Source organism: Coloeus monedula (assembly GCF_965178545.1).
Source record: "Coloeus monedula genome assembly, chromosome: 4".
Taxonomy (NCBI): Eukaryota; Metazoa; Chordata; class Aves; order Passeriformes; family Corvidae; genus Coloeus; species Coloeus monedula.
Window position 1 is genome coordinate 18,710,232 of NC_138784.1, and position 14,384 is coordinate 18,724,615.

At 41.5% G+C, this 14,384-nt stretch overlaps 1 protein-coding gene across 4 annotated transcripts in view; it reads right to left on the bottom strand.

Annotated features, from left to right (window-relative positions):
- DNM1L (dynamin 1 like) overlaps positions 1–12,110 on the bottom strand; it is a 35,186-nt gene extending 23,076 nt beyond the window's left edge. For all 4 annotated transcript variants that reach the window (XM_082280546.1, XM_082280544.1, XM_082280545.1 and 1 more), the window contains exons 1-2: positions 11,895–12,110; positions 187–334 (exon numbers count right to left, since the gene is read on the bottom strand). In XM_082280546.1, coding sequence (XP_082136672.1) covers positions 187–334; positions 11,895–11,996 — 250 coding nt within the window. In that variant the 5' untranslated portion in view covers positions 11,997–12,110. The remainder of the gene's footprint in view (positions 1–186; positions 335–11,894) is intronic.
- Between the last annotated feature and the right edge of the window lie 2,274 nt (positions 12,111–14,384).

Here is a 14,384-nt window from a genome sequence, read left to right on the forward strand (position 1 = left end):
TTTGACTCCATGACATTTGCTAAATGGACCAAACAATTGTGACAACGGCTGTGTTTTCTTCCAAGCAAGTTCTAAAAAGCATACTAGAGTTTTAAGATTACAGCAACTGGTTTTTCATTTAAAAGAACAAGAAAGATTTGAGTTCTCTTTCCAAATAGGCAAAACACATTCTTGGCTCACTCTTACCATTTTCATCTCCAGCTCCTTTCCGACCATCCTCTGGGGAAACATGCACCAGCTGCAGAATAAGGGGTCTCCGGGTGACAACTCCAGTACCTCGTGGGAGCAGATCCCTCCCCACAAGACTTTCCAACACAGAACTCTTTCCACTGCTCTGAAAAGCAGAATACAGCTACATTACTTTCTTTCACCTAAAAATGCTGTGATATTTTAGTTTGCTTTTATCTGGCCTGCAAACAGCACTCTGTTTTGTCCTCTGCTATAGAGTGGCTGAAGGAGCATATGACAGACTCCCTGCAGGCACAGCAGAGTCACTGCACAGGCACTGAAGGACACAAGTCTGCTACAAGCCAGTAACCATCTAAACCTGCTTTAGGTTACTGTTACTCAGAACAGATACCTATCTACATGGTTTGTAAGTGTCCCATGGTTTTTATCTCTTAAGGTTAAACTAAACACGTAACAGGTTTCAGAAAAATTAATCTCCCATTTAACATTTTCTACCACAAATATTAAAACTCTCCAGAAACATTTCTTGGGAAAAAATGCTTTGCTTTGTAATGCTCAGAAAAAATTCTGTGTCTTTTACTATGTCATTTTCTAAGATCTTGAAGTAAAACTTTGTAAACTGAGGAATTTACCCCTCTGTTAGTATTTGTTAGAATTAACATGGACTTGGCTGTATTAATACCAGCAGCAGCATTACACAAATATATATTAACTATGTATACTTGAGCACATTAAGGTGCTACAATGTTATATTCCTTTCAGTTTGAGCGTTGGTTGGGTGGGGTTTTTTGTTTGGGTTTTTGGCTTTGTTTGGGGGGTTTTGTATAATGTATCAGCTTCATAAATACAGACATTGTTTTGCATCCTAAACATAGAAATAAACATTGTTTCATGGCATCCCACACACTCTCTCTCTGTATATATTTAAGTATTTACAACTTCATTGACTGCAAACATCTGTCTAAATAACAACAAACTGTAAAAAGTTGGGGAATACTTAAAGGCTGTGAAATTACAAATGCTCTTTGAGCATCTATATTTCAAATGTTCTCCTGCAGGACTTTTGTATAAGATCCATAATTGGTCCAACAAGCACCTGTGAAAATCTAGGTTTTAGAAATTATTCCCGACCAGTACCATGTTAAAACTAACAATAAACAACAGATCCAGCTATGTCAACAGAATACTCAAGTCGGATTGAGAAAATTTTGTCTTTTTAATAATACTGTATTCAACTCTTCCAGTTTTCTGCAGCTCTAAGTCTACATAGAGATGCCATGAGAAAACCTGTTCTGTCATTGCCACCATCTAGGAAATGTTTCTGTATTAATGCAACTACTAAACAACTCTCTTGTTTGTTAAAAAACAAACAAAAAAAACCCCAAAACAAAAAAAAAAACCAACACATGCTTCTGACAGCTGGAATGTGCATTATGTAACTGCTACAGAACCCCACTCAGCCTACCAGTTCTGAAATAACAGATTTGAGACTACAAGTAAATGAGTATATAACCTAGCATAACATGATATAAAAGAAGTGATGAATATCTTTAAATCTCACACATTTAGTGACATTAAGTGACTTTCCTAAAAATGAAAAATACATCAGAGGTCAAGCAACGCATTACTATCAGACAGCACATTTCTACTAGTGCAGTAAAACAAGACATGAATATACCATATGAGCTTTATAACCTATTGAAATAGGACTTGTATGCAGAACTACAAAATACATAATAAAATACAAGGCCAAACCCCTAGAAAGTCTGAACAGCAGCAAATGAAAGCCTTTTATTGTACCACTTTATTGTATATGCTTTGTGGCACAGAAAAAAAAAAAATGTTTTATCAAAACCATCATTTGTCTCAATAGGCAAACATACCAATGCACGTGATGCACATTTTTCAGAGTAAATCTAAATCAAATTTGACAGCAGTGAGATCAATGGTCTAGAAAGACTTGGAAAAAAAAGCAGGGTCTAACAGAAATATGGCCTTATTAAGATTTGTTTTTCCTTCAAAAGACTCCCCTAGAAATTAATTAATAATTTTCTTCCACTGTCCTTCTCCAAACCCAACTTTGGGAACCTTCTCTGCAAGGAGCTTGTAACAGACCATTGGGCACTGAACTCTTACCAAAATAATTTAAGAACAACCTGACCAAAGCATGAACTAGGTCTGCAAGCCTTCCTAGAGAGCTCCTGTACTGGCACACTTCTGAGAATTACTGATATTACAGACTCTGAAAAAAAAAAAAAAATTCACAGTGAAAAATAACAAACCACTTCTCAACAAACTTACTTAAAACAAGTGAAATGCCTTGTTGAAGTGAAAACCAAAAAAGAATGGGATATTATAAAGGTTCATCTGCTTCACTGGAAAAAAAAACCAAAGAAAACCAGTGTTTCATTTATTAAAAATATTTCAAGCATTAAGAGGCATCTCGATGTGGCACTTGGGGATATGGTTTGGGGTGATTATGCTGGGTTGATGGTTGGACTAAATAATCTTAAAGGTCTCTTCCAGTCTTGATGATTCTGTGGTCTCTTCAGCAAGATTTCTTAGACATGGCAAAAATTATCACTCAGTCTCAAAAGGCTGGAGATCAAACTAAGATGAAGTGGCTTCTCATGAACATATAATCCAAGCACATAAGGTATAGTAATAAATAGCTGGAATCCTTATCAAGAACCTCACCATGGAAGGAAACCAAAAATCCATGGGACAAGCTGCTGCACACTGCTGCTTTAGTCCTTCCTAAGGAGTGGTAATGCTGGAAGCTAAAATGGGCACACACCAAGCTACATTTAGAAGTAACCCACTGTGTCTTACACCACCCCCAATTATCTCCGGACGGAGAAGGAATAATCTGGATCCTTTGCAAACACACTAAATGAAACATTACAGTACTCCATGCATCAGGAAATTCTTTCAAATTGCATTACATTCCCAACAAAAGCAATCTGTTGTTGGAATACAATTATCTAATGACGCACTTCTTAATCGGGACTCCTTAGCATCCATTACCAAGAATTGTCTGGGAACACGCTGAGGAAGGCAGTAAGCACAAAGCTGATCTTGTTCTGCCAGTGGGATATGGGTCTGTTAAGAATACAAAGTCAGTTCAGCCAGTCCTTCAAATAATAGATGTAGACAGAGACTAATTCTGATGACCAAAGATACCACAGCAATTTTAGGTGAGTGTGCAGAAGCATCACACTTGTCCTGTCAATCTCACTGAAATGCTTGTCATGATTTTAAGCATGGACTGAAATCCACAAATTCATTTAATGATGGGTCCAGAAAAGCATTAACAAACTCTATAGCTTTTCACAGAAGATGAGGCAGATTTTCCCTCTGGGACCCTAATATCTGATCCTAATACGAACTATTTATTAGCTGTGATATCTCGCGGAAGTTAATAGAGATTGCTCAGAAAAAAAGGTGGAGCAAATACAGGAACATCTTGTGTCACTCCTTTAACCTTTGTGTCAAACTTCCATGGCTGTGTTTTACCCTCTGCTCTGTCAACCACCAATAATGTCACAGAGAAACACCTGAGTCTGGTGGATGGTAAAACCGTTTTTCCCAGAAGTACTAAGACAAAAAGAGATGATGCACACAGGACTTCCATATTTTACATTATATATACTGTCAGAGTGTGTTGAAACCTTATCAGCACTCTCATTGCCTCTGTAACACCTGTGTGTTCATCTTTGTTTAGATTAATCTGAAGATGATGTTGACAATCAAGGATGAAGGGCAGTCACTAGGAAACAATTGTGCACTTACTCTCCCAAATTAAGAAGCTGCAAGATATAAGAATTGATCCACTCCAAAAAGCCAGCATCTCTACTTTTAACAGTCCTCCTGAGCTTGCTCTGCCTCCCTGTCCTTCATTACTTCTTTACTTGTCCCTGTATATTTCAACTGTGTGCACTTAAGTATCAAAAGGCATCTGCTCCCATCCATTACACTAATTCTTAAGAGAAAATGTGGGTTACAATCTGCTGCATTACAAACCACAGTTTTAGGAATTCAGAAGCAGCACACAGCAAATGCATGATTTTATAATTCTCCAGCTTCATTAACAGCCAGAGATGTTACTTTCAGAAACACTTCAGGGTCGTTGACAAGTCAAGTGGAAGAGACTCTGTCTTGAAAATGCTGAAGTAACACTGTGAGCAACAATTCACATTCATCCTATCCCATTTACTTCACTGGCTCTCTTACTCTATTTCCGCATCCTCCTTAGCATTCCTACTTTAGAAGACACGTGCCCTACACCAAACAGAATGCAAAGATGTTTTCTCCATATCAGAAAAACAACCCTGAACCAATCCTCTTGCACCATGGAGTTATTCTCCACTTTTACTGCTGTCTATAGGGACAACAGCCTAGAACACCCTGATGGCAAAGACCAAGGCAGAGAAAGGATCAAGTGCCTCAGTGCTGTCCATATTCACTGCCACTGGATCACCTGCCACAGTCAGCAGCAAGCCTCTATTACCCTCATTTCTCTTTTTTCCTAACTGCTGATACAGTGCTGGAAGTTCCTCTTGCCTCTGATGTCCCCTACCAGTAACAGTGGCTTTCTCAACACCATCTCTGCCTATGTAGGCAGTATTTTTATATCCCTGAGCGAGCTTGTCCTCATTTCTACCTCCTGCACGAGTCTTCTGTGCTGAGGCTGAGTCATAAGTTCCCTCAGTACTGCTCTCCTTAGACCTCCACTCATTTTCCCAAGCAAGTGTACAGACTATTGTTTTGTGCTCAATGAGGCTGTCCTTAAAGGAATGCCAGGTGTCTTGTGATTCACAGTCCTTTAGCTCACAGGGTCCCACCAATTAGCTCAGTAAATAAGCAAAGTCAGCTCTTACTCTTATGAAGTCCATGAAGCAAGAAGGCAAATTAACACAAGGCCCTCCTGGAGTCTCAGTGATGCACCATCAAATTTCTTACAGTCACTTGCTCAGATTGTTGACTGTTGTATATTTCAAGTATTATTAAAATGATAATGAACTTGTATCAGCTGCAACAAATTTCAAGTCATCTTACAAGCATCTCCTGCTTTCCCTTGTCTATCTTTAGACTTCATAATGTCTTTGTGGAGCCAATGCACAATATATCATCTGTGGAAAAAAAACTTTTTTAAGGAAACATATCCAACAAATTACTGGCAAACTTCCAAAACAAAAATTAGTTGAAAGGACTGGAAAACTTAGCTCTTTCCTTTTGAACAGGGCAAACTGATAACTTTTTTTACTATCTCATCCAGTAGGAAAAAAATGCAAAGCACTCCTGCAACACAACACAGACTTAACTACAGGACAGCACAAGAAAATAGAGGCAGTGATTTCGGAATTCCCTGTACCGTTTGGAGCGGCACAACAACACAAACATTTGAGAATGACAGTAAGGAGCTGTGAAGTAAGAGAGACTTCTCAATGAGACATAATAATAATTCCTGAAGAGTTCCAAGGAAAGCAATGCATCTGCTTTGACATCTGAGATGAAATGGTAGCAATTTTGCAGTTTCTGTCATCCAAGAAGTATAAAAGTCCTGCTGGTAAATCATGCTCCTGGCAATACATACACCTACAATTCCCTAAATTTTCATTCTATCATTGGGAAATAAAAGCTAATGTATTTGTGCTGGGATCTCATCCACAGGAATATTACCCAAATTGGTGCTTTAAAAAGTTATTTGCAGTAGCCATCCTAGAAGAGTTCAGCCTGCTGTAACTAAAGAGCAGCAGAATATTTTTTCTTTCTTTATTTTGCAAATATGAATTATTCTGGAATAAAAGGTGAGTACACATGCAATTTCAGAGCAGTTCCACAAGGGAACTGCTTTGCTTGGAACAGCTATTATAACAAAATCTTCCTATTCAAACTAGGAACACCTCAAGCTAGGCTGGTTGTAAACAGTTAACAAATTTAAAAGTTTATTTACTAACCAGAAAAGAATGTTAAAGCTATAAGCAGGCCAAATGAATTATTTTAAGACATTGTTTGAAACAAAATTACACTTCTAAAAGATGCAAAAGAGACAACAGGCTGATCCCAATTTGAGAAAGCAGTGAAACCAGCATCATGCACTGCTCACTGGTTCAAAATACATGCAAGATCTTGTCCAGACTAGAAGACTGTTGTTCCTGCAGGGCATTCCCCATTTACTTGAATAGAGAGCTCTCCTGAGTAAGTCAGGGAGAAACTTGAAGTCTCAGGAACTACCTCCACATAAAACAGCTTGTGTACAAGCAGTAAGAAATGCTAGAACTGGCACAGCTCAGTTCAAATTCTTCAGAAATCCCACATTTACACCACATCTAACTGTAGACACGGGCCAAACAACAGCAAATACAGCAATGATTAGCAGATGTTTTCTTCCTCAGTACATTAATTCCCTGAGCCCTCCAATAATTTATTTAAGAAAAAAACGCCTCATCTGAGTAGAAACAAGTACAGACTCTAAGTTACATCATGGAACTGTGGTATTTGAAGATTCACATTTGCAAGCCAGATATCCTGACCTTACGTAGTATTGTGTATACTACTATACTCATGACTTGCAGTAAAGTGAATCAAAACAAAGCCAACTTGTATCTTCAAATTTTAAAAGTTCTAAACAGCAGTATTATCAAAAAAACCCAAACCCCAAATGTCTAAGTTAGTCAACCTTCTGGCTACTACAAGAACAAATCTTTTCCAAGAACTACACAGCCATTTTCTCTCCAGATTCTGAAAAACAAATGCCTGTGCTGTTTTAATACTCTTCCCCTCCATCTTCCTGAAAATATTTTTCTGTGCACTGTGCCCCCTAGACAACATACAAGATTCACCTGCTCTAATTAAAATACAGGTTTTCCAAGAAAAACAATTGCCAATCACAAGATGAACAGGACCCTTGCAGTAAAGCACCAAAACCAGTGAGAAAACAAAACAAAACACACAAACAAAACAAAAGAAGAGAAGCACAAGACTTCTTTATCCACATCCAACTGTGAATTCTGTGCAGACTCTCCACCCTTCCAAAATAACCAGGCATTTGCAAACAATAAAATTAGTATCTTCTTTAAATGATGTTTAATACTGCTTTCATATTAAAAATTCATGTAGATAAAATGCAGGATCGAGTTATTAGACCTATCATTTTATTTTAATTCATATTAAGTGTGCAGATAGAAACAGTGAAAATGCCATCCTTCCAATCAAAGAAACCTCCAGGACCCAAAAAGCTCAGCTGTTCAGAAACACAGGGAGCCCATCAGAGAAAAGAAACAGCACAACATAAACGTTGTTTGCACTGTATCATATCAGCAGCAACATTTATATTATGTCTGTAAATGTAAACAGCTAATTAATGTCAGCCTCACTTTGCTGCTTGTCTGTAACAAACAGCAGAACAGTCAGGGCATGACTTGACAGGAGCAAAGGATGGCAAAAAGGAAAACAGTTACACCCAAAACCAGAGACTGTAAATGTCAGATATGAAAACAATGAAAAAAAACCAAATGAAACCAGGAAGTTTACAAAATATTTGGGAGAAAAAACAAACTGTCCCCATCCAGCATAGAAGCTACACTCTGGTTACATCCCTCAAATGTAGATACAAATGAGTTTTTGCATCTGCATGAAATGCCAGGAAAGATCCTTGGACAAAACAACAACAAAAAACCCAAAGAAAAATCTAAACAAACAAAAAACTCCCCACAAAATCCAAACCAACAACCCAACAAGAAAGGAGGGAGGAAGACATAGCTTTGTTTGGCATGGTGTTTTCCTGGTTGCTTGGTACAAGCTGGAGTTTCCTTCACCTCAAACCGGCTTTTTGCCAACACAATGTAGGCTACACTGAATGAGCTAAGTGGCTTAAATTTCTGTTCTCCTGACAGGGGAAGTCACAGAAGCCCTGTACAGCACCTGAAGTTTCAGACCAAGGTGCCAGTCTCTCTCAGACGGGATTCTTTGATAGCATCTGCTGGATTCATCCCCTTATCCCACTCGTCAGGCTTGTACATTACCTTCCCATTGCTTTCAACTTCTTAACAGCCAAATTACCATCTCAACTATTTATCTTACCAGAATATAAACTTATACATATTCAAGTGCTCAGGATGTTGCCTCAAATCAAGAAACCTTCCTCCTTGCAGCAAAAAGTGGTCTAGCATTGAAATATCAAACATGATACTTACTCCACACAGTAAAAAAAAAGGAATAAATGTAATGCTCCTCTATGAGCCAATCCCAGGGGAACATCCAACAGAAGTCTATAGCAGATACTGTAAACTACACCTCCCCATTGAAAGTCTCAAAATGGCATTAACAGAAGATTGAGCAAAAGTACGCATAAATGTACACATGGAAGGTCACTTCCAAATCTCACTTGTGAATTCCATCAGTTGCTACATCAATTTCACCATGATATCTCCACTTCAATTAACATTACCAAGTGCAAATAAAGCCTACAAGGTGTTTTTATAATGTCACTATTAGGAGAATTTTGCTACAAAGCTGACACTAAAGTTTGCATATAACTAGGCTGATGAATACTAAAAACCCTAAACATATTCCAAGAATTACTGGCACAAAAAATAAATAAAGACAATTCATTTTTACATACTTCTAGGCAAATATTTTTTTGTCTCGCAGGTTTTCTTAAATTTATTCTAAATCTTATGCCCACTTTTGTAGTGCAGACATTTAATTTTTGTGATACCACCTATCCATACAAAGACCATAACTAACCAAATTACTTTTCTTCCCCTTTCCTCCTTTTACTGTAGTTTTAATGTGTTTAGTTGAGACTCTTCAATATCACCTTGTTATCCCTTACAAACACAGAGCACAAAGCATTTATGTAAACCAGAATACTGAGCATTACAGCATTATTGAACAAATATTTTTATATCATATTCCTAACCTGGACACTTCTTTTTTTCCCCTTCAGTCATACAGTTCTAAAAATGGAAGTGGAATACTGAATTGGGGAAAAAATAGAACAGCTATCTGGGAATGGCTGAAAAACCCTGAAACAGTGAAGGAAAACTGGCAGTCTGAAGGTGTCCTCTGAGTTCTATCAGCACAGTCCCCAGTTTTCTTAAATGACCCTGCACTAGGACACAGAAATAACTTACACAATACTTATGGGGAGAATGAGAAGGAATTCTCATATGACTGAGTGGCAGGAAAACCACTAGAAGTGCAAGAGACCATCTAAACGTGCAAAATTTACTAAGAAATAATTTGCAATTAGCACCAAAATGTATCTAGAAAGAGGAAAAATTAAAGCATTTCAATTTCTCAGGGCACAAGGGCAGTAGGAAATGAATCCCAAACAAGAGAGGTGAGGGAAAGGGAACATGGGAAACAGAAAATATTCACAGCTGAATTAAGGCTTATTAACAGCTTCTAGTTCTACAAACTCTAGAAAAGAAAGAATTAACTTAATGCACGGAATAAGAACTGGAGAAAGACATGAGTACGACACAACACAAGGGTAGAGAAAAGAGAGGACAGATGAGAAAAATAAACAGAAAACACTACTTTAAAAAAGCATTTTCCTTCTCTTTGATAAATATAGAAAAAGGTCATTTAAGAAAACCAACTGGCAAATTGGAAGAAAAAAGCATAATTCAATTAACAGAGAGTTACAGAAGTCTTAACTGGCAGCATTTGTTTCCTACAAGTAAAATGGAGGTGAAAAATCCAAGACTGTTCATTGTGAATATTATTTAAGGAAGAAAAAGCAAAGACAGCATATGCCAGTGGGCTACAAATACATCAGCTGTGTGAACAAACTTAAAGGCCACGTAGCACTTCACCAAGAAACAAGATTGTCTAAAAGGCACATGTAAAAAAAAAAAAAAAAAAAGAAAGCAAGCTACCAGCAGCAAAACTATCAGCTCTAAGGCCATATCTGACACATCTCCAGAAATCTGGTCTCCAATAAACTAACTTCAAATTAATAGACTAATAGAATTTTATTTAAAATAAAACTAATTGCATAAAATAAAAACCTACAGAATTATCCTTTTCAGTAAAGACAGTTTTTTTCTTCCAACAACTCTGACTAAAACAAAAAAAACCCAAAATACTTTACTATATATTTTTCCAGAGTCCATAAAGGACTTTGTTTTGGCTTGATAGAAAGTTTCATGCTAATTCATGGGGGTTTATAAATATACTGAATACAGCACTGAGTAGATATTGGTACTGATGGGTGGACTGCTGAAGTCAACCACATGTCAATACTGTCTTAACTCTCAGTATTTACTTATGAAAAGGATTTACACCGAGGAAAAGCTAACTGGGACAGAGCTGCTTAAAACTGTTTTTCAAAAATGCCACTTCAATACGTTTCATAAAGTGAAACTGGAAAAAATGCTTTTGAAATCTCACATAGAAAAATGCCACACCTCTGTACAGCACTTTCTGCTGCAGATCTAAACTGAAACATGAGAATAAAAAGAATAAAATAAACACTCAGCTTGCTTGTGTAATTTTTCATGTAAAGAAGGTGAAATGTCTTCATAAAGCGATCAACTCCTATCAGACACAAAACCAGCAAGTACCCAACACAGTTTACCAGTCTCTCCCTCTCTTGAATGCTATTCAAGCATTCCAGATCTACTTTATAAAGTGGCTGAGGTAGTCAGTGAATGTATCTGATGTACAGTGGGAACAGAGAATGAGTTGTGGCTGCCTCACAGCCATTTTGACACTGTAGGTGGCTTTGAGGAAACCTATTCCACACCTCAACAACCTGCAAGCTTTACACATACAGCTGGTGTTTTAAGTTATTTAATAAAAATCCTGCGTGCAGAGTATTTGGTATTAAAGTCTTTGGTGAGTAAGCTATTGTCAAGGAGCAGAGCACACTCAGTAGAAACAAAATGAGAGATCCATTAGCTTCAAGTTTTACTTCTGTTCAACGCTTCATCTTCTACTCCCTGCAGCTCTGGTCAGACATGTTCAGCTGCCAAAAGTTCTGCTGAAGAGCAGCATCCCATTTGAAGAGATATGAAGAGGTCGGAGCTATCTTCGAGCCCAGGAGCATTACCGGGCTCACACGCACGTGTTGCAACTGCTGCAGCCAACAGCCGCCGGCCTCGCCTCTCACCTTCACTCGCCATCACCAGCTAAGACAAAGAGTCCAAACGGCACAAGAACTGGACGGAAAGGAGAACCATCCACGCCTGCAAGATGCCGTTCCGCTACCACATCCCTTTCATTCGGCCCTCGCTTCACGGCCGCTGTCGGCGGAGGGAAGCCACGGACGGAGCAGCGATGGCGGTCACGCTGACGCACTGGGGCGGCTGCCGGTCCACGGGTCCCCCGACGCCACCCGCACCCCCGGTGTGCGGGCCGGAGCCACGGGAGACGGGGGCCCCGGCCCTCCCCGCAGCCCTGAGGAGCTCCTCGCCCGCTCGAACCGCTACGGAGAAGCGCCAAAGGGCGGGCGGGCGGCGCACGAGGCGCTCCCAGGGCGGTCGGGGGTGAGGCAGCGGAGTCGCGGAAGGAGTGCGGGGGGAACACCGGCACCGAGGGCGTCCCGCCCGCCCCACCCGCCCTCGCCTGCCACGTCCCCCCGTGCCCTTGGCGGAGACAGCCGCGGGTCGGCAGCGGCGGAAGCGCGATGGACACGCCGACCTTGCCCTCAGGGCGGCGAACGCCCGCGCCCCCGGCCCGGCCCGCCTCACCTGCGTGCCCACCACCACGATCTGCGGCAGCTGGATGATGTCGGCCCCCACCGTGTTGAACACGTCCTGCAGCTTGTTAATGACGGGGATCAGCGCCTCCATAGCGGCGGGGGAAGAGACAGGGCGGGCGAGGTGTCGGCGGTCGATGGACGCGACGGGCACCGGCGGCTCCCTCAGCCGCCCCCTGCGCCTGCCGCCATCGGCGCCGGCCCCCGCGCACGGCCCAGCCCCCGGCAGTCTCTGCGCGCCCGTCGCGCGCAGCGGCGCCGCCGCTGGGCACCATGGGAGTTGTAGGCCATGGGGGCTGTCGGGGCCCCTCCCCGGGCCGCGCCGCGCCCGGAGGGCGCCGGTGACCGCGGGCGTTCGAGGAACACGACAGGGTCGCTGTGGTCTTGAATCACAAGCCATTGCCAGGTTTTATTACACAGAATTGCAGAATCAATGGAAAAGACCTCCGAGATCATTGGGTCCATCCTGTGACCGAGCACCACCTTGTCAACTAGACCGTGGCACTGAGTGCCATGTCCAGTCCTTCCTTAAACACCTCCAGGGACGGTGGCTCCACCACCTCCCAGGGCAGCCCATTCCAATGCCCAGTCACCCTTTTTTGTGAAGAAATTCTTCCCAATGTCCGACCTGAACCTGGTGCAGTTTAAGACTATGGGCTCTGATCCTGTCCCAGTTGCCTGGGAGCAGAGCCCGACTTCCCACTGGCTATACCCTCCTTTCCTGTGGTTGTAGAGAGCGATAAGGTCCCCTCTGAGCCTCCTCTTCCCCAGGCTGAACAACCCCAGCTCCCTCAGTTGCTCCTCACAGGAATTGTGCTCCAGCCCTTTGCCCAGCTCCATTGCCCTCTCCAGGCCCGCTCCAGCGGGTGCCACAGGCATCCCGTGTGGGGCAGGCTGGCCTTGTTCCGCCCTGAGATACCGGCAAGGAAAGGTGCTGAGTGGCAAATTGCCAAAGCTTGGCAGCATCTGCTGTCACAAAGCTAACGGAGGAGGAAAATGAAGCTGTTGGGGTAGAAATGGAGGTCATTTCTGGGGGAGAACAGAACTGGAGATCTGCTCCTACAAACTGCTCAGTGAAAAGAATATTCTTCCATTTCGGTTCACATATTGAGAATTGCAATGGACACATTTAGAACAGCTATATTTATTCTGTTTACTTTCTTGTGGATATTTTTTGGTTTGCTGTGAGACTCTTGGATAATCATCTGAAATTCTGTAACTCCAATGTGTAATAGTAGGTTAGATCAAGGTGTCTTAGGAAGTGGGAAACTCCAAGATCTAATACTCAGCTGTGTTATACAAAGAGACAGAATGAAACCAGTGGATGACTTGTGATGCGAGATCACAACAAATAAGCCGTCTCATCTTCAAATGTCTTTTCTTTGAGTCATTTTCTGAAAGATAAATTATGAATATGCTGGCACTGAGTTAATTCAGACTTTGTTCTTTCTTGTAAGAAGCAGAGTAAAAGGCTTCTGGCAGTCTCAAGTTTTGGATGGCATTAGAATTCTTATTCTTGTTCTATACAAATTTGTCTTTTCCAGTCTTTATGTCTTGAAACACTCAAATGTCAAAGGAAAGAACAAGGATATATATTCTTACTTGTACATCTTTTCAACAAAGCTTCTCATTCTTAGCCAAGCAATTTCACGCTGTTTGTCAGAGGGATAAAATTTTGTGATAAAGGCATGAAGATGGCTAAGGAAATTGAAACACTCCAAAATTAGTGTATTCAGCACAGAGAGAAGCAGTTAATGCTTGTCAAATTTTGGGAAGAAGGTTCTGAATGGCTGGTGAGGGCTTCTTGTCATACAAACATTATCCAGCGGTTTCACCCATTAGCTCTCAGCATCCTGCAGCCCATGGCCCCCAGAGATCATTCATAACAAAAGGCCATTTGGCATCTGCCTCTCCAGCTTCCAGGACAAAAGGAAATGTTTCCCTGATGCAGAAAATAATCTTTTTTAAAGGTTTCCTGTTCTCTGTCTAGGCTGATCTCCTCTCCTTCCTTGAGTCTCTGGAAGGAAAAGAAAGGAGAGGAGAGGAGAGGAGAGGAGAGGAGAGGAGAGGAGAGGAGAGGAGAGGAGAGGAGAGGAGAGGAGAGGAGAGGAGAGGAGAGGAGAGGAGAGGAGAGGAGAGGAGAGGAGAGGAGAGGAGAGGAGAGGAGAGGAGAGGAGAGGAGAGGAGAGGAGAGGAGAGGAGAGGAGAGGAGAGGAGAGGAGAGGAGAGGAGAGGAGAGGAGAGGAGAGGAGAGGAGAGGAGAGGAGAGGAGAGGAGAGGAGAGAGGAGAGGAGAGACCTTACACAGGACAAGAAGCTGCTGGCTCCCAAAGATAGATAACACCAGCTTATTTCTCTATGCGATCCTCTTTTCTCCTACGATTTTTATTTCGCCATATGACCTCATGGACACCACTGTGAAATGGAGAAAGTGAAACCTGGTTTATGTCTTAATTTAGACCAGAAGTGGGACATCTCAGAAA